The following is a 22,200-nucleotide window of genomic DNA, read 5'->3' as shown; positions in this document are numbered from 1 at the left end:
CCTCACCCAACTATATTTAGTCGCCACAAATAGCCAATGCTACTAAAAAGGAAAGACACACACAAAGTCAAAATAAAGATCCATCTGCAGGCACACTGGGCCAAAAGTGTTAGAACATTTGGTGTATATTTCAAAGAAAAAAAAAAAAAAAAAAAAAAAAAAAAAAGCCTGGGCACGATACATGGAAATTAGATAATTACTGAGTGCAAACAATAAAGATAAGTCATTTCTCTTCTTCCTTTAGGATTATGCACTTGATCATCTTGAAACTTCTTTCTTATCTTCACGATTTTAAAACTCCTGGATTCTTAGCTAAGCCAGTGTGGAATGTTTACTTCCTCAGCTTTACATTAATTAATGCCTATTTTGTGGCATTTTATTCTTCCCACCCTCTTCCTGATGGAAACCAATTACAATAATGAGGGCAAAAGGTTATATATACATCTGGCCCTCACATTTAACATCCTGATTTATCTTGTATGCTTCACGGAGAAGAACGGTGGATGTGGGCAGGGGGGGTCCTTCTACTTATTTTTGACCCAGGGAAAACATGAACTATTCTATTTTTCCACATCTGTGACATCTGAAAGGACTCAGACATGGCAACATTAAGGAAATCGCTGTGTCTTAATCCCATGTTTAATTGTGAGAACCGGGAAGAAGGAGGTGAAGAGAGAGGGTGGTACTTGCATGGGCTGATGCTTCTTGAGGGGCTGGGCTGAGCAGCATGGCTTTCATTATATGTAAGTGAATTAGTCTGTTTCCTTTAAACAGGGGAGATTAACAAGCCACCAAGGGCCTGCTGTGGGATTCTGACACTTTTAGTGGCTTGTGACATATGATTTGTGAATATCAATTCTCCTTCAAAAGCAAAAAGCAACTTTACCATTAGCATGGAGGATGCCAAAAGCTAATTGTGGATTCATTTAGTTGAAATTGATTAGAAAAGCCATTTCCTAAAATGGGGGAATAAATCTCTCATTTAATCCAGAGTTCTGATAATTCTTCAATTATCCTTTGAATTCAGAAATGGCCATATGTAGATTTGGGGATTTACTAAGAATATGTATTTTTTTTTATAAAGAGATTCGGTTGGGGTCTTGAGCTAGAGAACTATGGGAAAGTTAAATTAAAGGGAGAATATTAGCACTACCAAAAGAATTTCAAATAATTGCTTTTTAAAAAAATTGTGTATGTGTGTGTGTGTGTGCGCGTGTGCAAGGTCTCACTATGTAGCTCTGGCTTCCCTGGAACTCACTATGTAGACGAGCAAGGCTGACCTCAAACTGAGAGATCTCCCTGCCTCTGCCTCTCAAGTGCTGCTTCAGGCCATAAAAATTTGCTTTCTTAATGAAAGAATATGTCTTCAGGCAATATGGCATCAGAATAAAAACTTCATAAGTGGGAAACAACAAATAAAGTATTTTCCTCACATGTAAATAAGTAAAACAAATGTTGATAGTATAATGAGGAATTATATAACAATTCAAGCTGAAATTATTGGAAAACAATTTACAGCATAAAACTATCTTCTAAAAATCATGTTTATCACGCTTTGAAAAGGACATTACGTGAGAAATACAGACTATTTTTTTTTTCAATTCTGTTTCCTTTTTCAGAATACAAAGATAAAAACAGGAGCCAGGTTTTTGTAGCTACAGTAAAAAAAAAAAAATCTCTAGATAACAAGAAGAGATATTATGGGATTTTTATGTAAAAAAAAAATTTATGTAAGAAGAAAATCAAGTACAATTTATGTTCCAATAGCTATAGAGTCAAATTTATGGCTATATGCTTGTTTACTGGGCTGATTTGTCAATGAAGGATTTTAAAATACATTAGTTGAGGATAGCATAGCGATTAAATGCATAGAAACAAGAACCACACTAACAGGGCTTAAATCCCAGGGCCTCCATTGATTGATAATGATGAAATTTCAGTGACATTAATCAGTGGTCATGAATGATTCCCTCTATAAAATATCTATGGTATCTACACCATTTATTTTTTTATTTTTCTGAAATGAGTACAAAGGTAAAGTAAGGGTAACTGAATATCAAAGACAATACCTATTGTTATTATTTTATGCAAGTCCCAAAACGGCTGAGGGGATGTTTAAAACCCAAGAGACAGATAGGTATCAGTATCCTTCAACTAGTTTGCATCCACCATTCAGTGCTGCCTAATTAAAATCGCACACACACACATGTTCTCAAAATTGACCTGCTCAACAAACTGATTCTGCAGATGTCCACAAAGATAACACACACAAAAACTATAATGACCCGTGAAGACAATGTGTGCTAATTAAAACTGAAGTGACAATCGGAGCCTGCACATTGTTCCATGACGGACTTACAGATGCCAGAGTTTTCTGTTAGATCTAAGTAAACACGGGCATCTTACTAAATTGTTCATTTATTCTTACAGCAAAATAAGAATTGGATAATTTATTACAAGTTCTGATATTTTTACGCCTTATTTCACCTCACCAAAAAGTCCCTATTTCATTAAAATTCTCTCTTTATTATTATAACTATTATTGTGTCTGTGGATGTGTGTAAAATATAGGAGGGGCACATGTGTCACAGTGTATATGTGTAGGTCAGAGGATAACTTTGTGGAGTTGGTTCTCTTCTGCCTTTACTTGGTGAGTCATGATACTGGCTACCCCTTGTAAAATTTAACTTAATTCAATTTTTTATTATTGTGTATGCACGCATGAGTGTGTGTGTGTGTGTGTGTGTGTGTGTGTGTGTGTGTGTGTATGTGTGTGTGTGCACCCCTGTAGAAGTCAGAGGTCAGAGGACAACTTTCCGGAGTAGATTTTCTCCTTTCCACCAGGGGTCCCAGGGATCAATGTCAGGTCAGGTCAGTGGGCCACTGCACACAACATGTTGAGTGATCTCCTCTTCAGCCAAAACTATTACTTCTGGGGATCTAGTTCAGCTGGTAAGGAGCTTGTTTACCATAAATGAAGCACTGGGTTTGGTCCTTAAGACCAGATTAAGTTCAGTTTGGAGATATTTGCATGTAATCCCAGCACTAGGGAAATAGAGAATCAGAAGAGCATCAGAAGTTCAAGGTCACAGTCGGCTACAAGGTGAGTTGGAAGTTAGTCTGGTCTACTTGAAACCCTGGCATGCGCGTGAGAATTCACTCTCTCATGGGAATGAGAAAATCTTAGTGTCAATAAACAGAAGTGTATGAGGGTAAGATAGTCTAGGACAAAGACAGCCAGGTTTTAGTCTATAGCCATTGTTTCCGAGAGGTGAAGTAACGTTCAACATGACAATCAACAGATGGTGTTTTTCTGGTAATTAAAATTAGTGGTTGCACTCTTGATTTTTTTTTTTTTTTTTTTTTTTTTTTTTTTTTTTTTTTTTTTTTATTAATAGGAGAAACAATTTAGTGCTTTCTTTGAATCACAAAGGTTATGGTACACATGTGCTTGGCCAAGTGTCTCATAAGCCAACACAACAGGCTATAACAAATAATGAATCCCCCATGTAATCTGTGTGAACTGTGAAAAGCTCAAGCCTTTTGCTTTAGATGTGAGACTAATGAATTCTGGTCAGTGTCACTAGCAATGTAAGGCTAGCACAGCTGAACAGTTCAGATATCCTCATTATATTATTTTTACAGCCTACGCTAAAGATACAAAATGTTTGTAAACACAAAGAAAACCAAAAAGGTGCACCTTAGGTATGCCACATTTTGTTAACACTTTATTAGCTATCTCAGATTCCTATTTGTTTTGACTTTACCAAAGTTATTCCCATGAGGAATACTAGTCCACTGGTCTAAGACTTGTATGAGATTGCCTTTGTCAGTGTAAAAGAAATGTCATATACATTAGAAGTGAAGCTATTACTTATATGCAAAAAAAAAAAAAAAAAGCCCCAACAAAACAAATCAAAAATACCAAGGTGGACAGAGTAACCTATTTAGTTATTTATTTGTTTGTTTGTTTTAATTCAACCACATTACAGACCTCATTTGTTTGAAGGAAAAAAAAAATTGTTGTATTCAGGAAGTAAACCTCAATTCTAACAATGAAAAGAAAGAATTTCTCACAGCACAAGAGGCATGCTCCAAACCGCCTAAGGAATGACGAAGTTCCAAAGATAGCACACAGAGAAGCATTCTCTGGTATTCCTTCTTAATATCACCCAGCTTTGGAAGTTTTACTTCAGTCTCAGATGGTCACTTGAAGAGCTAAGGTGTGGTAGAAGTTTTCGGGTCAGAGGCAGATGCACCAAAATTCCTGAAGCTTCTAAATCAATGTAGGGGGAAAAAAAAAAAACCCAAACACTAAAGTTTGTTTACACAGTGTCGTCTGGTGTAGCATCTCCAGCTCTCAATCATCAAGAGTAGTGGCAGAACACAGCCACATAGTGAGGAAACAGCCAGCTCAAGGAGAAGATCACATTTTCTTCTCCTTCCTCCCAGCTTTAGCACACACACACACACACACACACACACACACACACACACACACACTCAGAGGGTGAACTGAAAACTGACTCGATCTCAGCTCTATCAGAAAACCCCTGTCAGTAAGCAAGGGGAGGTGGAACGCAAGCATCTGTTTTAACTTACGTTAAAAATGACTTCCCTTTTATAGAACATACTGGCACTTTCTCCCTTTCCAGAATATATGTAAAACTGGCAAGCGTGCCAGCATGGGAAGTGTGCACGAAGATTTTTCTGCCAATTTTTCAAGTTATCCTAAACTCAAAACAACTTGGCTATTCCTGGTGTTACCTTTCTTAGAGATTGATTGACACAGTAAAATCAAATGGAGCTGTTTATCGCAGTTCAGATTACTGCCTGTGAATCTGGTTTGTCCCCCACCATGCTCCTTAAAATTTTCTCTGGATTAAGATTCATAATTTGCATTTGAATTGGTCATGTGGTCTAGTCTATAAACACAAGTTTGAGAAATACCAATTATTGCCCATTATTATAACATAGTTCCAATTTGACTTCCCTCTCCTGCTTTAAAGCTCTTTTGTTAAATAGTTATTGGAAGGAATCTTATATACTATTAAGAGTAATGAGTAGGGACTAAGTCCAACTGACTCTTGAAGTCATTTTACCACCAGAAACAATTTACAAAATGCCCTAGAGACTTGAACTACATCATGTTATATGGCTGGTTTCAGAACATGAAACTGAAACGTTGTGTTAAAAGTAATTCTGGATTGCATATCTTATCTATTTTTTTTGTACCATAGTGTTGTTCATAACTGTAGTCACCCAAGTATCTCTACCATTATCTTTTTTTTTTTTTAAAATTCCTATAGGTCTAGCCCAACTTAAATAGGGGTGTTAAAGAGAAAAAGTAGGAGTTGGGGCCATCAGCCACAACTTGGCAAAAGTCCTATTGTCTTAAGACTGGACAACAAAATGTCTGTCTTCTATCTGTAAATTCTGTAGCTTTTACTGTCGTGGGAGAAACTAATATCTTTAAGAAGGAACGTTGGTTGTAGAGCCATGCTGTTTTTGTAGACCCTAAAAATTCAAGCGATAACTATATATAGTGCCACAAAAACATCTTGAGGAACAAGCTTGAGTTTTATGCATTTTTGCATATAGATAAGGGGATATTATAGTTAACTTTTAAAAAGAACAAACACTTAGTAACGTCAGACAACTCTTAACATTGAAGACATCCTTCAAAAAGTAGTACTAATGAACTACTTGAAAACATCTTTATTTTATGTGCATGGGTGTTTTGCTTGCCTGTGTTGTTTGCCCTTATGTCTGTGTACCATGTATGAACCATGTATACAGGAGGCCATCAGACAGTATCCAGCCCACTGGAACTGGAGTTATAAATATAGATGACTGTATGCCACTGTGGACGTATGAGGAATTGAACCCAGCTCCTATAATAGAGAACAAGTGTTCCTAACCGCTAAGCTATTTCTCCAGCCCCAATTACCTACTTTTATAATTTGGTCTTCAGTCCCTTCCAGTTACAAAGGGGACTTTTTTCAATAGGAAGGGTTTCCATGGAGTTAGCAAGAGTCTCAAGAGAACTGAACTTGAAACCACACAAGGGAAGCCTTTCAACTCAGCCAATGTGAATTCACATCACTGCAAAAACAAGTATTTTAAACAATGTCCTAAACAGGTAATCATTTAAACTTAACCACTGATATTTAGGCAAGTCTGGGGTACCACTCTGAGCCTTGTGCGTTGCCTGGTATTTTTGCATCTACTATCCCATTGAGTCTGTACAGAAGAGCTGAAGAAGCAGGTGCATCCAGGCATCTCACTCATCCAGCTAAGAAGTAGATGAAATACTGTAATGTACATATACTGGACTCTATATTTAGTGTTGTCTACCATGTAAGATAAAACTTTGTCTGTTCTTAATTTGTTCCATATAAGTCTGCCATCTTTGACTTGAGCATACTGGTAGCTTAGAACAGCAGCAATCTGTTATCTCACAGTTTTGGAATGAATCTGTAAGTTCAGTATCAGTTTCTCTGGGCTGAAATGAAGGTGGTAGGGGCTATATGCCTGCTCAAAGCCCTTCAGGGGAGGTTGTAGTCCATGCCCCTTTCAGCTTCTGAATTCACAATTGTTTTTTCCTTCTGGTCCACCTGCTGCATTGAGCACCACCAATGCATAATCTTCAAATCTCTGCATCCACTACTGAATCACATTCTGCCTTGCATGTATATATCTGATCTCCTTTTGTCTTCTCATTTAAGGTTATTTCTGATGACATTTAGGGTCTGCCTAGATAATCATAATAATCTCATCTTAATATTTTAATTATGCCAACAAGACTTCACTATATAGTCACATCCACACCTATCAAGATGACAACCTGTTATCTTTGGCTGTCTATTGTTTTATCTTTTAAGACTTCCTGATGCCCCCACATCTACATGTATTCCATAGTATGCTTGGTAAAGATAATCGTTCTTCAACATCCTTCTAAAGTTTCCATCAATTATAGCATAATATTCTCAAAATCAAATATCGGTAGTTCAAATATCTCCAATTTCATATTTTAAATAACATGATCTATCTAAAAACAAAATTATTCCCCACCAGTGTTTCTATAGAACCACAATATAAGGAATTCATTCTCAAATGTAGTGGTAAAAGTGTACGGAATAGCAGCTAGAGATAGTACAGTTCCCCCAAAGAGGCCAGGACATGGAGGGAAGGCTCCTCCATAGTCCTGAGCAATTTCAGACCCAACAGAGCATATATTTGGAAACTTCTTTTCATTTGCAAGTCCAGCATCTGGCCACACAATTGGAAGATTTTTGCTTGTCTACTCAAAGAGTTGAGTTTGTATACAAGACTCTGTGGTCACAGTGACCTTTGTTTTATTTTTTTTAATTAGCATGTGTTTGTGGCTGAATAGTTTTACTTAGTTTTTTAGTCCCCAAACTGTCCTTAGAATTTGTGGGGCGCTTGACAATCCTGCTTCATCTTGTCTATTTTTAATCGCATTTTAATCCAAAGCAGTATTTTTGCGGATTTAACATTCTCACCATCATTGTGGGTCATTAACATACATCACAGGGAATCCTCACCAATGTACCTTGGTCGGTTTCATTGCTATTCCTAGCTCCTATTGAAATGGCACAAGTGTCACTTCTCTAGTGACAGCCTAAGATTACTCCAAGGCGGTTCAGAAGCTCCTTGGGCTACTCTTTCTAAAATCGAGTCTCTTAGTTAAAAATATTTTGCAACTGAATAAACTGAGGTTTTTTTTTTTTCCCCAAATCACCCAATGCTTTCTCTACTTAACAGGTTTCTCTTCAATGATTTCCCTTTCTCTTGAATTTTATTATAGCAATACGAAGCAGGCTGTCTGTCAACATTAGCATGGGGGATGTTCCCAGATGGTCACATTTACCACTTACAAATTGAGCCTCCAACTCAACAATCACCTATCCTCCTGGTTCCAATAACACATCTGCCATTTCTTCCCCACACTTTCACCAGAAGCAATGTTCATAATTTTTATTTCCAGCAACACCAGTTTATTAATGGATGGATATTCCTAGGTGACTTAGGCTTTACTATACCCAAGACTCTTCCATATTCTAATCAGAATATCTTTAATGCCCACCTATCTACCAGGTATCAGTCTCAGAAAAAAGAAAATCTTGGCATTTTTAAATACATGTCTAAAAATTCTTCCCTTCTATGCTCAGTGGCCAAATCCAAAGTCACTTTTACATTTCTTGTAATTTAAGAGCCTTATACTTTGCATGTCAAAAAACTATGGCTTCTATAACAAAAGATTATAAAGATGGTTGTTTTAGCACAAATGCATTATTTCGCTACCCCCGGGGGGGGGGGTCACAGATGCACAATATCAATATCAGTTTCAGAGAATCTATGTCAAGGGATCAAAGGGACCAAGCTCTTTTGTGGGCTCTAGAAGGAAATTCTGGTTTTCTCCTAGTCCAGTTAAAGAATCCAATCACCTTGCCTTGTTGCTCTTTCGGTCATGATTAGAACAAATACTATCTCATTATTTCTTTTTTACTTCTCATCACATCATCTTCTCCCTTCTCCTTTTAATATTCCCCTGCACTTCATTATAAGAACATTGGCAGTAGTCTCTTGGGTCCATATAGCTAAAGAGATAGAATGTCCATCATTTGTAAAAATATCATGAGAAGTATACAGTTTAACATTGTATCCACAGTACTGAAGGGTCTATAAAGGATGACTGCTAAGAAATTTGGCCTATCCTAGCTACTATGTCTCAGTAGAGGTAGTTTCTGAAACCTGTTCCTTAATTCGTAGGATGAGTTTAACCAAACCTGAACAGTTTATGATGATTTAGCTCAATTCGGTGGCACTCATTTTGGAGATAAGTTTCTGAGGCCAAGATAAAGTAAATGAACTGTTTAAGATCTCACAGTAAATGTTTTGACAAAACCAAGACTACATGCCACATCCCTTTACTCCCACTGATTGCGGTACATTATTCTTATCATCTAAAGGGATTACTAAGAATGTCTAATTTCTTAACAGCCACCATATTGTCCAAGAAGAAAAACAAATAACTGAAATCAAGAAACAACTCTTATCAAAAGTATTAATTGTGAAGGAGAGGGAAGCCATTATTCATTTCCATATACTCTAATCAAAAATAATCTTGTAAAAGTAGGAAATATGTAGGAACTATGAAAAAATGATTGATTTCATACTAACACAATTTTAATTCAGAGGTTTGAGTGGATGTAAGTACTTCAGAGTGTGATAGCTAACAATGACCCTTCTAATGTATTTTCCCATTTCTCAGAATTGAAGAAAAGCCGAACGGAATTTTATGAGACCATTATATCCATCCCTTCTCTACAAGCATATGGGATATTAATCATGCTTTTCAGAACATATGACTGACCCCAAAAGAGTACCAAGGCCTCGACTAAGGTTATAAAGTGAGAATGATTAATTTGTTTAATAATAAATGTGGAGAAAACTGATCACATATGCCAGGTACTGAATGAAGTTCTTGTGTCAAGGCTCAGCGAGACATAGCATACACCCATAGCAGCAGCATCCTCAATTAGGTTTAAGTGAGAAGTAAGCAGTGGCTAGCCAAATGTAAGACTGTGTGTTGATACATGGGGAGGCCTTTGTAGGCATCAGGTATTGACCCGTATCTTCAACTTGGACACAACTTTCAGGTTTAATTTTCTCTTCCAGAAAGAGCAGGGGGTAACAATGACTGCCTTACTTCTATACTATTATTATTATTTTGAGAATCAGCTGATGAAAACATTAAATGTACTATAAACTGTAAAGCAAAGTTAGGTAGTGTATTATCAATGTTATACCTACTTTAAAAATATTACCTAATCCAAGGCTTGCCCTAGATAATGGGATAATTAGTGACAATGCAAGTTGGTCATAGCGTCAAAGACTGATGACAGCCAACACTTGTGGATTCTGCACAGTGTCCGATATTACAATTTACATTTTTAGTCCCAGTTGTAAATCTACAAACACATCTTTGTATCAGTAACGAGGTAGATTATTAGTAACATATTTTGCTTAGGTGCAGAACAAAGCCTTGCATAGTAACTTGGCCAAGATCACACTGTCACGACATTTCAGAATTCAGATTTTTTTTCCCCAAATGTTTGACTAGAAAGCACCCAGCTTCATTGCTGGATATCATTATATACATGTTGTCAGCACCGCAGCCCTTGTTTGTTTTAAAAATACCGAAGTATTTCATTTGCTGGATAATGAGCTGTAGCCAACTTTGCTATTTCCTATAATCATCTATGTCAAGTAAGCTTAAGACAGTATAGGAGAAGAACAAATGAACATCCTGTTAGCGAAACGTAGCATCCCAATAGTGCTATTGTGGAATTTGCTGCTATGTATACAACGCTTCCCGTGTATTAAGAACATTTAAAGTTGGCCTTATTTTACATTTTATGCTTTTTAAAGTGAGTACCAGGACAGCCAGGACTATACAGAGAAACCCTGTCTTGAAAAACAACAACAACAACAAAAAAGCGTATTTTACATTTTAAACCAATGACCATATCAAGATCTGCTTCATGTCCTTACTTTAAAAAAAAAAAAAAAAAATAGAGTTTTTTTCTGAGTTTTTTTTTTTTAATCCAGCTGGAACTTTTTGTTATTAACTATATTTTCAATATACCAAATAAGCCTACATAATGATGGTTTTTTTTTCCAAAATACTTCTGTTTGCTTGATTTCTGTATTTTTTCTCTATTTCATAAAGTAAATGAGGGATCTGGAGTGATGGCTCAGAGGTTAGCAGCGCCTGCTGGTCTTGCAGATGATCTGGCTTCAGTTCCTAGCACCCACATGGTGATTTACTATATAGCTCAAGTGCCAGGGAATTCAACACCTTCTTCTGACTTCTTTGGGGATCAGGCATGCACATGATATACATATATGCATGCAAGCAAGACACACACACACACACACACACACACACACGCACACACGCACGCACGCACGTATGTATGTATATATAAAACCAAAAAATAAAATTAACTGGGGAAAGTGCTAAAAATGAAGAATGTATGTTTTAAAGTCCAGGTGATACCATGACAGAAAAACAGAAGTCCTAAAACATAGGGATATGTACACAGTTGCTTCTTACATGACAGCAAGTTCTAAGGTTGTATTGTATATGCCCACTAACCTGTAAGCCATTCACTCTGTCGCTACCCTATCTCCTGGATGTCCTTTTTTGTTTTGTTTTGTTTTAACTGTGAATGCTCCAGTGTCCTCTTCTGGGGTATTCTTACTCTTGTCTGTTCTGTTCTGCCATGTCCTGCTGGAATCTCTTCCTACTGTGATCTCATGCCATCATTCTCTCCTTGAGTTTGTCTTTACACCTTAGATAATTCTACCCTGCTTCTCAGCTCTGAGTGTAGATTGCATCCTATCTTTCAGCTCTTGTCTCAAGAATGAAAACTTTTAAAGGAGTAGCCCAAAAGGTTGAAGCAAAGGGGCAGGAAATGACTGCAAAGAGCAGAATACCTTGATAATCCTAGAAAGCCAGATCTGTGACTTAAGATACTTAATTTAGAAGAAATTGTTACTTTTCTCTTCCTGCCTTTCATCATGTAATCTGTCTTTATTTCTCCATGTGACCTGTCCTTCATTACTCTTAGTTTTCCTTAATAGTTCGTCTTCTATGTTCAATGTCCAAATATCTACTCTTTCTTCAAACTTAAGAATATTATAAGGATTATTATAAAGATCATAATTCAAATCAAATTCCAGGTGACTTGGATGGTGCCTCAAATCATATTTCTTTAATGTTAGTGTGCTTAATTTAACAAATAACAACTAGTTGTTTTTCCTTGAAAAAAATTAAAGTTTTATACTCATTTTAAAATACAATATCTACTTGATGAAGATGTAATACATGACACAAAATATTAAGCCACCCAGGTGTTAACTCCCATTTCTGTGGACTTCAACATCGCTCAAGCCTAGCCTCAGGGTGCCTTCTTCCTGTACTTCCCTTACCCCATCTCCAGGACCTTCACTAGCCAAAAGGATGAGAATAGTTGCTGTGTTTCCAGTCCTAGTACATACTTATTTCTCCCATAGTTTTCACTAAAGCATTCTCAGTATTGTCCTGTTTCTATTAAGTGGATTAATTAATGAACAATTTCTCTATTTTCATCATTATTATGTAGGATAGAGGAAGAAAAATGAATATGCTTCTTTTACTTATGGCACCTTGCACAAAGCTATACATTCCCGTCTTGCAATTTGCAACCAAACCTGTGACTTCTAAGTCTACTTTCACCCTCCGTCCATATTTAATTACATTGAATCAAAGTCCATGCTTTTTTTTTTTTTTTTTTTAACTCCATCGTTTCTTTAGCAAGACTTGGGTCTGAGCTTTCTTTCTGCTGATACACAGGCTATTGGTGACCTCTGTGGGATTTCTCTTATATCACAGGGTATCATTTCAGTTAATTTAACATCCACTTGAATGCCAGGAGTTGGGTTATAGTTTCTTGTCAGGTCAGCCCTTTTGCAGAGCAGTGCTTCTCATTTGCCTGAACTCTATCCAGGGAGTTAAAACGGGTGTCTTCATCACTCCAGTAAAACCCCTACCCTCTTATCGGATCATATACCTGCATGCTTTGGGTCCCCTAGTTGCACTTTTCCCCCAGTTCCTAGAATTTTTGTCACATGTTTTACCAGCTTTCTGGCTGGTTGGATGTCTCCTGAATCTTTGTTCATCTGGCATTCATATTGTAATCTGATTGACATTTTCATCACTCTCCCTCCACTTCTATGCAATGAACCCCTCTAGAGATACATTCTAAAAGTAGCAAGAAAAATGTGATGAGTATTGTTACTATTATTGTTACCAAAAAAGATCTCCCTTTAGATGTAAATATGTAATGTGTTGCCACAGTTGCCATATTATGGAGTATTACTACCTATTTCTTTAATTCTACTGGTAAATCAGAAACAATGTAAAAAGCTTAACTTTTAGTTACTGTTGCAGTAACACATAAATTTGAGTGACATATAAATAGCCAGACTCTGTTTATAGAAAGAATAATTCTAATTTAGCAGGTAGTTCCCAGAGGTGCTTTCTTAGGAGAAGAATATGAATACACTTATATATGGCTGAAGATTGTAACTGCTGTGCAGTGTTTCTAAATATTCCTAAAAGAGATAAACTTCTCTGTATTTGCTTAAAGAGAAGTACATATGTACATGTATGTATACATATATATGTGTATGTATTTTTCTCACCAATAACCAGAACTAATGAAGGTATGGATTTAGTTTTTTTTTTAAGCCAAATACATTTGCCAAAGCTATACAAAAGTGTCTGATAACCTTTGTGACGTTCTGAACGTTTGGAGAATCAAATAGCTCCACACCAGTATTTATGTCCTCCTACATACAGAAAACACATTTCGTTCTTAAATTATCTTTTTTTCCCCTTTATGTAAGTTTAGAATAAGGTGTGAAGGCAAGAAAGATAGCAGAGGATCAAGAGAGTAGTGCAAGTGCAAAAAATGTTAAAAGAATAGAAAACAAAATGTTAGAAATGGGTATTTGGTAAGGAATTTCCCCTGGAAACCAAACATAGAATGATGTTCAAGTAAGGGTCTTCCCCACTTTGATGTAGGCAGAGCTTAAAAGAACCTGGTCTGGAGGCTGGGATATGGAGGAATTAGCTGGCAATTCAATATAATGAGGCTACTGGTGATTGTCCAATTTAAACTGAAGTTCTTATGCATTGAGTATAAACTATCTAACAACTAAAGTATCTGTCTGGGCTTCTGGCCCTGGACATCACCTTGGGTACTAAGTGGGGACTTGTTTGCCTTTGAAGATAATGCAGTAGGTTTAAGGACCTGGAAAAAAAAAATCAATTAAAACCAAAATTGGAAGAGAAAATAGTGGGAGAGGTAAGCTAATCAGAGAGCTACAGTGTTTCTAAAATAGAGTTGTCATAGGATACCTCAAAACAGGACTATAGCAAGTAACTGAGTCTTGGTTCCAGTTGAAACACCACAGATGGCGATTCAGTCTCAACGCAATAGTGAAACCTTAAGAAAAATTAAGAGCCAAACAGCAATTATGCCTATCAAGAAAGTGAACATTCTAAAAGATACCTGAAAGAAAAATACATTTTTTCCTGTAGTATAATATGGCTTCTAAATAAGTCTTTTATCTTTCAGTTAACCAACACTGCAGAATTAGGTTATAATTGAGGTGGAATTATTGGGTTTGTCTAGATAAATTTAATTATTTAAAGTTTAGGGTACATCAGCTTAATCAAGACATTACCTTCTATTACGCTTAGTTGGGTAATAAATTAACATTTCTGTCACATCATTCATTGCAGGAAGCATGCCAAACATCTGAAAGTCCCTCATTAATGATAATACACATACTGACAGGTTAGGTATAGGTAAAGGTAGACAGATTTAGGCAGAAGAATTATTAGGTGAGCTATACAATGAGGTAATGCTGTACTGCCGCCACTATGAATCTATCAAATGGTAATTGGATGCACGTGTTAGCAGCAGTAAAAAGTCACTGTCCAGTTATCCACCTTACATGGGAATCTACTCTGAGTGTCTTCTTTGATTTATTGTTCCAATTAGAACACAATGTTCAAAGAAAGAACACAAGTGACCTGATTTAAAGGCAGGGAGCCCTGGCAGCCATTATTTTGTGGGTTATCTGGCTCCCCAGAAGATATTGTGAATGTTTCTATTAACTTTAAAAAAAAAAAAAGTGGTTAAAATTAAGTTCTCCATTTTAAAAATATACTATACAATATCAAAATTTTGTATCCATCAATTCAGAATCAGAGTATCACTGGTGGATCTTAAGACTCAGATATATTTCCTCCTTCTTACTTTAAAGACACACTTTTTAATATTTTTGGTTGTATGCACTGCTGGTTCAGGTGAAAGTAATATTGGGAGAAGACGTGCTGATATTAGAAAGCCAACACCTTAAATCTGAAAAAGAAAAAAGGTTAAAAATGTTTTCCAGTGGTAAATAAAAAATATCTTAATTACTTGTAATATACCTTGTAATGAATGTTTAGATACATTTGTAAAATAGTACTTGAAACAAAATGAAGCTTGTCATATCTCTGAACTGTTAGAAAAAAAAACTGTATTAAAACTAAATGAGTAGCAATCTGTAGTTCATCTCCCTGTAAAATAACAAGAGGTTTTTAACTTCTTCAAGGCAAATGCTAATATTTTACTTACTTATATTAAGCAAACATCAACTATTAATGTTGACAAATGTTGGAACCTTCCTAGTAAAACTGTCATTTGAATTACTATTCACTGCAAAGTTCAGAGAATGACTGTTAAAATAGATTAAAATCACCTTGAATACTCATGTAGTCTCTTGTCCTTTGGGAGGATAATAAACATAATCTGCACTATAATTTTTGATAAGCATACAGACATTAAGATTTGGAAAAGATGCAGATATCCATAGGCAGGTCATAAATGTGAGGAACCTAAGTTCCATTTTAAATGAGCTGCCAATCCTTTCCCTTACATTTTAGTTTGTGGAGAGCTTAGACATTTGGGTAATAAATGTTTTTTTTCCTCTGAACATTAAGGTAATTGTATAGGAATTCAAAGTATCTATTCATGTTCATTGCAAGCTCTTTAATTTCTAAGGAAACACTAGAGTAAGCGTTTATGTATAAATTGAATAGTGACAGTAGAAAAAATATGCACACAATAGGCTTTGATTTCTTTCATAGGACCCTTCTTTTTTCAAAACTTATGTGTTTAAATATCAGTTTGGAAACATGTGCTTTTAAAGGATGCACTGTACCTTTAGGTACCAGGTTACTGAACTTGCCAAGACCTAGGGATTGGTACCTAAATTCTCCTCCTCCAATACCAGCATGTTATTCCAGCCAACTAGTTTGTTGGGTTCTTCTAGTAGTGGTTATAAATCAGGTTTATGAAGAGGAAACTCTCCAATTGTGCATTTTAATGGATTTATGATAACGCCATCAAAGTGGAGGGTCCACATGGTACGAACATAGTAAAGGTGATAAGGCAATGCCATGCAAACATTAAATACAGTGCATTCTACCTTCATAAATCCTCCATGCTGATGATTAAACATTTCTGGTTATAAATTTTGCAAGTAAATTCTAGAAAGAACCACAATTGTAAATAAGACACCAGAGGAAGCCATAAATTGATCATAGGATTCCCCCCCCACACACACTCCAGAAAACTCGAGCATCTATTATGAGGCAATACTGTAGTTCCTTCTTTCCTCAACACTTTCTTAAACTTCATTCAATAATAAACTTCATTCCTGACTAAAGAGTAATAATGCAAGCCTTTAAGGTTTCTTCTGCCATTACAACCTACCATTTTTAAGTGGCAGAGTATCTGTTTGATTTGCCCATTCACTTTACAACATTCTTACTATCTTCAGCTTTGTCTCTATTATGTCACTCTTTGTAGAGTCAGTCCTCTATTAGAGGTTCCTGCAACAGCCTAAGCTCCCATAGGTATTTACAATCAAATTATTTTATTGCACATGGGAACGATTAAGCATTTGGCCCTCAGCTGTAAACAATTACTATATACAATGACATTCATGGGTTTTCTTAAATAGTCATGTATTCCTAATGACCTCTGTTAACATAAGTGAGATTGATGTATGCGTGCTTTGTGTGTGTCCATGAGCAATTATATTCTCAAACATAATATCAGGACAGAGCCCTGACCTGAAGGATACAGTGACAGTGTCTGGTACCACGTGGCCATCTGCAATGATTGTCTTTTAACATTTACTTTATCTCCATGGTCCTTTTACTTCTCTTCCAGTGCAGTTGGAAATGGGTTAGTGTTCACAGCAAAAGGAAATGTGAGTTTTAGATGACTTGTTTGTAGGAGATTTGGAGTGTCTTGGTCTAATAAACTGAGAGCTACAGCATCCAAGGAGGGGTAATTAGATGGGGGTGGATGCCTCCCATGCTTTCATCACTTTGTAGTTGATTTGAAAAGTCCACTTATTCCAACCTTAGTTTTCATCCTTTCTAATGTGTATAATTTTATCCAAGTTATGGACCATTGTAAGGATGGAGTGTCATCATGAAAAGATGGATTGCATGCTATAGATTCCTTGTCTCTCTCTTTCCCTCTTTCTCTCAGGAAGGCCCATAAGACTCTGTATTGGGAACATCTATTTAGTTGTCTCTAGTTTCAGGATAGATTTTCCTTTTGCTAGATTCTTCTTTTCTTCATGTGACAACCATGGGAGAAACTCACAGCTGCTTAACTCATGTTCAGAAATAAGTCAAGCAGTCTCATTTGCAAAGGGACCTAACAGCTGTATCCAGCCTTTCTAGGAGGTCAGACCTAGAGCTGAGTGGTAATGTTTCAAGGGCAAAGCTCTCGATGTAAGGAATGATAAAACAAAACCTAAATGAGCCTGCACATATCTAGTGACAGACACACCATAGCTATTCTCAATTATTCAAGCTTTCTCAGTCTTCCAGCAGGAGAAACATAATTCACCTCTACTCTCTTTATTCTACTTCCATACAATAGCAAAGAGCAAAGAAAATATACACCCCTGCCGCTCTTCTTAAAAAAAAAAAAAAAAAAAAAAAAAAAAAAGCTATAGTAATCACTCAATTGGAGAAGAGTTTCTTTAACACATGTCAAAACTTCAGAACTATTCAAAACAGGGTGCTAGCTTTGGAGGAAGAAGTTAAAAATAATTTTTTCGATACTTATGAGTGAGTGCCTTTCTTCCCCTTTGTTAGCATTTTGCTGGCAATGAGCCAGTGAAACAGCTGTTCAATTATCCAAGGCATCACAAACATATAGGCCCTTAGGTAAGCTGCGATGGTATTCTAGCGGCAATAACACTGGGGTCAAATGTAACCAAAAAAAAAAAAAAAAAAAAAAAGCTATAAAGAGAAACCCTGTCTTTTTAAAAAAAAAAAAAAAAAAAAAAAAAAGTTAGTCTTAAAATAAGCAAACCCCAAAAGAACAGCTTTGTGTACTGGGACTAATTAATATCTTGTTTAGGGAAATGGTACTGAAATGTGGTTTTAGACAAGGAACTAACACTCTTCAGAGATTAGATAGCCTAATATTTAACAGGCTACTATTTGGTGGGCTGACGGGCTGTGGGTGTGGCAAATGTTCCTTACGTGCAATTATGGAATATTTAAACAACATCTTAGTGATACCATGTATCTCAGCTGAATCAGCCCACCTGGAGAGGATAGCAGCATTCTGATTACTGGGCCACATGTGAAATTAAGACCTCCTCAATCTGTAGTTTTTCACTTGCTATGCTTTGATACACATGTTCTTGGAAAGCTTAAATTAGCTATGGTCTGGCAATATTTAGCAATAGAACCACCCTCCTTCCCTTTTAAAACCATTAATTAAGACAGTCTTCTTATATATTTGGCTTATAATTTCCAAACAGAGTATTAGTAATTAGTATATGTTATCCCACAAAAAAAAAAGATAATGTCTATTTTTAAAAAAAAAAGTTAGGGTGGAAATTTGCTGCCCTTGTTTATGCAATAAAAGTTGCATAATTTTCTCATTTGGGATAGTTCATATTGTAAAAATAAAACTCAATGTGTTCCCCGGGAGTCATTTTGCTAAGAAGTTCATGGCACAGGAATCAATTTTACAAAATAGTCATTTAAGTATCATAAACAAAAATAGCTGCAGGTTGATCATTACATCACATTAAAAAAAAAACACTTAAAGCAAAGCAATAACAAGTGAGTTCTCGTTATATAAAATATTAAAAAGAGGAAAGTAACCTAAACATTAAAACTTAGAAAGTTCATTCCATTTCTTCATGTTTTCCATATGATCTAAAGGAAATCAGCCCATGGGGATTAAACAACAAACAAATAAACAAAAAACCCTACAATTCTGAGGTTAGTTCTTCCTTAACTGGGTACCATCACCCAATTCTACTTTAATCAAACAATAAAAGCTAGCTATAGGATCTATCACACTTAGATGGCAGCAGACTTTAAAGGAGGAGCAACCATCCTAACTAATACCATTTCAGCTACTTTCTGATCATCAGAATGAGATACATAGGTGTGTGTAACAAGGTATTTAGTATTTCCAATACTAAACATAGATGACTTTCAAATGCTTCCACCAGTGTATTACTCATAAACACATTGCTAATTTTAACAAGCCATCAGGAGAAAAGCCAGTGAAGACCAGCAAAAGTTATGGTTGGGTGTTTTGTGAGTCCTCGGAGAAGAAAACTGAAGTCTTAATTCCTGTAATCTTTATTGAAAAAAATAAAATGCTTAATTCTGCTCATCTGTCACTTTCATCAGGACCTGATACACTGACTCTGAGTCAAAACTTAGGAAATGGATGACTCACATATTTAAGTTTGCTGGCCAATATATACTCAGAATTCCCAAAGATCTAACACAAAAAGTTCCCCCTTGAAAGGTGACCTGGAATTTACTGAAGAGATAAAGCCAAGCTTCATTAAAGATGTTTAAATGTCATTGTCTACTGTCTTCAGTGTGCCATTACAGAGCCTTGGGATCCTTTCAAATAACAATCAGTGGAGGATGAATAAGTCTCAGCACTTGAAAGTAACCAGGAAAGGAAGCCAGCAGCATAATCTGGCTTGGTTGGCTTGATTCAAGAAGAGACGTGGTATCCACCCCTTCTCTCCCCATTCTTCCTCCCCTTTCAGCCCCCCAGCTCCCCACACCCATCCCACACCCACAAGACAGAACCAAAAAGAAAGACCAGAGAGAAAGGAAAAAAAAAAAAAAAAGGAGAGAAAGATCCAAGGATCCCCTGCAGAATGTGTGCTGGGGAGACCAACCTCGCCCTATGGGATCCAGCCTTGGAAGCAGACTTGGGCTTTTACTTTGAAAATAAAAAGGATGACAATGAAATTTGTGTGAGGTCTGCGTGAATCCAGTCCCAGATGTTTACAATGCTGTAGTACTATGCCTCTGCAATATGAGAGGTTTCAGAAGAAACAGTACAAGACACCACAAAAAGCAGCGCATATGCTATTGACAATGCAGACATGAGCGTCATGTTACCAAGAGAAGGCAGGCAGGAGACAAATAGCCCGGTGCTGCCCGAAAGACCAACTTCATGGACTGCAATCACTCAAACCGAAATGAAGGACCCAAAAGGAGGGGGTAAAATTAAAAAAAAAAAAAAATCAAAACCAGGGAAAATAAACTCTTTGGCTTCTATCTAGAAATGGTGGGGCTTTTGCTGGGGACCAGGGGACAGTGGAAGTGACTTTTCTTCCTTAAAGTTCCCATAAAGCTCCTATAATTGACACTGGATAATTATTTTCAGCTTGAGGAGTCTGTCCCAAAAACTCTTTAAGATTGCCAGAGAAAAGAAACAAAATGTGTTTACTTGAGCCATTTCCAGAAGGGAGGGAAAGGAGACCTCTGGGTGAGATGGGGGAAGGTATTGGAGAGAGAATGGGGCATCTCCTAGCAGCAACAACTGTACAGCACCAGGAGTGATCCTGTGAGTGACAAACTAGAGAGATCAGGAACCAGGGCTGCAAGGGATGTGGAGGAGGCTTGCACAGTGGAGGAAATGCTGCGCACAATGTATACTCGGGAGGGGGCTGATTTAGTGTGAAAGTATTCCACTTCATCATTTTACAGGGGTTGGGGACATAAATATTTAGCTGGCCACATCTGGAACAGATTCTGCCCCCCCCCGTCCCCGCGTGGGGTGGGGGTGGATAATTGGAAGGAGAGGAGCACGCATTTGTTACTTACTGTAAGGACAGTCTTCATTCTTGGTCCCGCTGACCTTGCCATTCTTCTCAATCGTGAGAAAGTACTTGGTGAAGGAGAACAGCCTTCTCCAGCGGACATCTCCTTGGAGGTGATTGTAGCTCCGCACATGCCTTCCCGCACTGGAAGGAGAGGAGAAGGAGGAGGAGGAAGAAGAGCAGTTGGTGGCCTCCGGTGACACCATGTCCTGACCAAGAGCTTGGCAGGTGACAGGGATGGAAGACACCAAGAAGAGCAACAAGAAACAGCAGCAACAGCCCGGCAGGTGGGGAAAGGCTGAGGCACAATGTGTCAGTATCCATTTCCACATTGTACTGAAACTCTCGGCACTGAAAATTGTCTCATCAGAAGGAACATACTGGAAGGGTAAGACCTGGTGCGAGGCAAAGAGACAGCTGGAGGTGGTGGCTACTGGTTAGCTCCCTCTGGGTACGGATCTGGCTAGAAGCGAGTGCACCAACATCCATAACTCCTCGGAAGGACCGGCTGCCTGTCCTCGCTCCGTTCTCGGATCCGCTGCCTGCGTCTCTCCAGTCTCAGGGCGAACAGTGGACGTGGGTGGCCGAGGCAGTAGGAACTGGTGGTGTCGGTCACCAGAGCTCTTCGCTCCCCCCGGGGGTTACTTTGTTCTCTTCTTCACTCCTTTCTTCACCATGTTAGATGCAAAAGAGGTCTGAAAAACAGATGACAGGACGGTGAACAAAACCCAAAGTGGGTGGGGTGGGGGTGCAGGAAGACATCTGCGCCCCTCTGCGGTTGGCACCTTCTGGTCCTTCTCTGCAGAGTCCCAGCCTGCTGGCCACTTAAAAAGTGTGTCTCTTTGGAGTTGTCAGCTGCCCAGGCGCTGTTGTTGTCTTCTCCTTCCTTTCTCTTTTTGGTGGTGCCTGTTGATATGAAGTCTTCCGAAAGCCACTTCTTGTTTGGGGGGCGGCTGGCGGCTGGTGTTTTGTTTGGCCCTTCTCTCCACCTCCAAGTCCCTTGGAAAGCCGCTTGTAAACAGGTTGAAGCCTGGAGTCTAAATGTCAGTGCTTTTCAGCCAGAGGTGGGCTCTGCCTCTGCTGGTCAAACCTCATTTGCAGGGGTGGAGAAGGGGGGGAGGGGGTCAAACGGCGGTGGGACATCTGAAACCCTAAGCTGCTGGGAACGCCAGAGAAAAGGGAGGGGGGAAGGGACCGAGGAGGGGGCGGGGGGGGGAGCCTGGGCGAGAGGAGTGCGCGATGTCTTTGCTCTGAGCTGGGGGCTGCGGGTCCCTTCCTCGCCGCCTCCGTGGGTGCAGCCGCCCCGCAGCCTGCAGCTCCTGCTAATTGAGGCTCGGGCGTCCTGTGCTCGCAGCGCCGGCCACCAGCGCGAGCTGTCCGCGT

The 22,200-nt window shown here is 38.0% G+C and overlaps 1 protein-coding gene across 1 annotated transcript in view; it reads right to left on the bottom strand.

The window, feature by feature from the left end:
- Positions 1-21,934, bottom strand: part of Fgf10 (fibroblast growth factor 10) — a 75,791-nt gene extending 53,857 nt beyond the window's left edge. The window contains exon 1 of the mRNA XM_021208616.2: positions 20,822-21,934. Within this exon, the coding sequence (XP_021064275.1) occupies positions 20,822-21,149 (328 nt within the window). The 5' untranslated portion in view covers positions 21,150-21,934. The remainder of the gene's footprint in view (positions 1-20,821) is intronic.
- Positions 21,935-22,200: the final 266 nt, after the last annotated feature.

The sequence above is a fragment of the Mus pahari genome, chromosome 11, assembly GCF_900095145.1.
Source record: "Mus pahari chromosome 11, PAHARI_EIJ_v1.1, whole genome shotgun sequence".
In the NCBI taxonomy this organism is placed as follows: Eukaryota; Metazoa; Chordata; class Mammalia; order Rodentia; family Muridae; genus Mus; species Mus pahari.
Note: the sequence above shows the minus strand (reverse complement) of the source record. Positions and strands in the feature narration are given on the sequence as shown.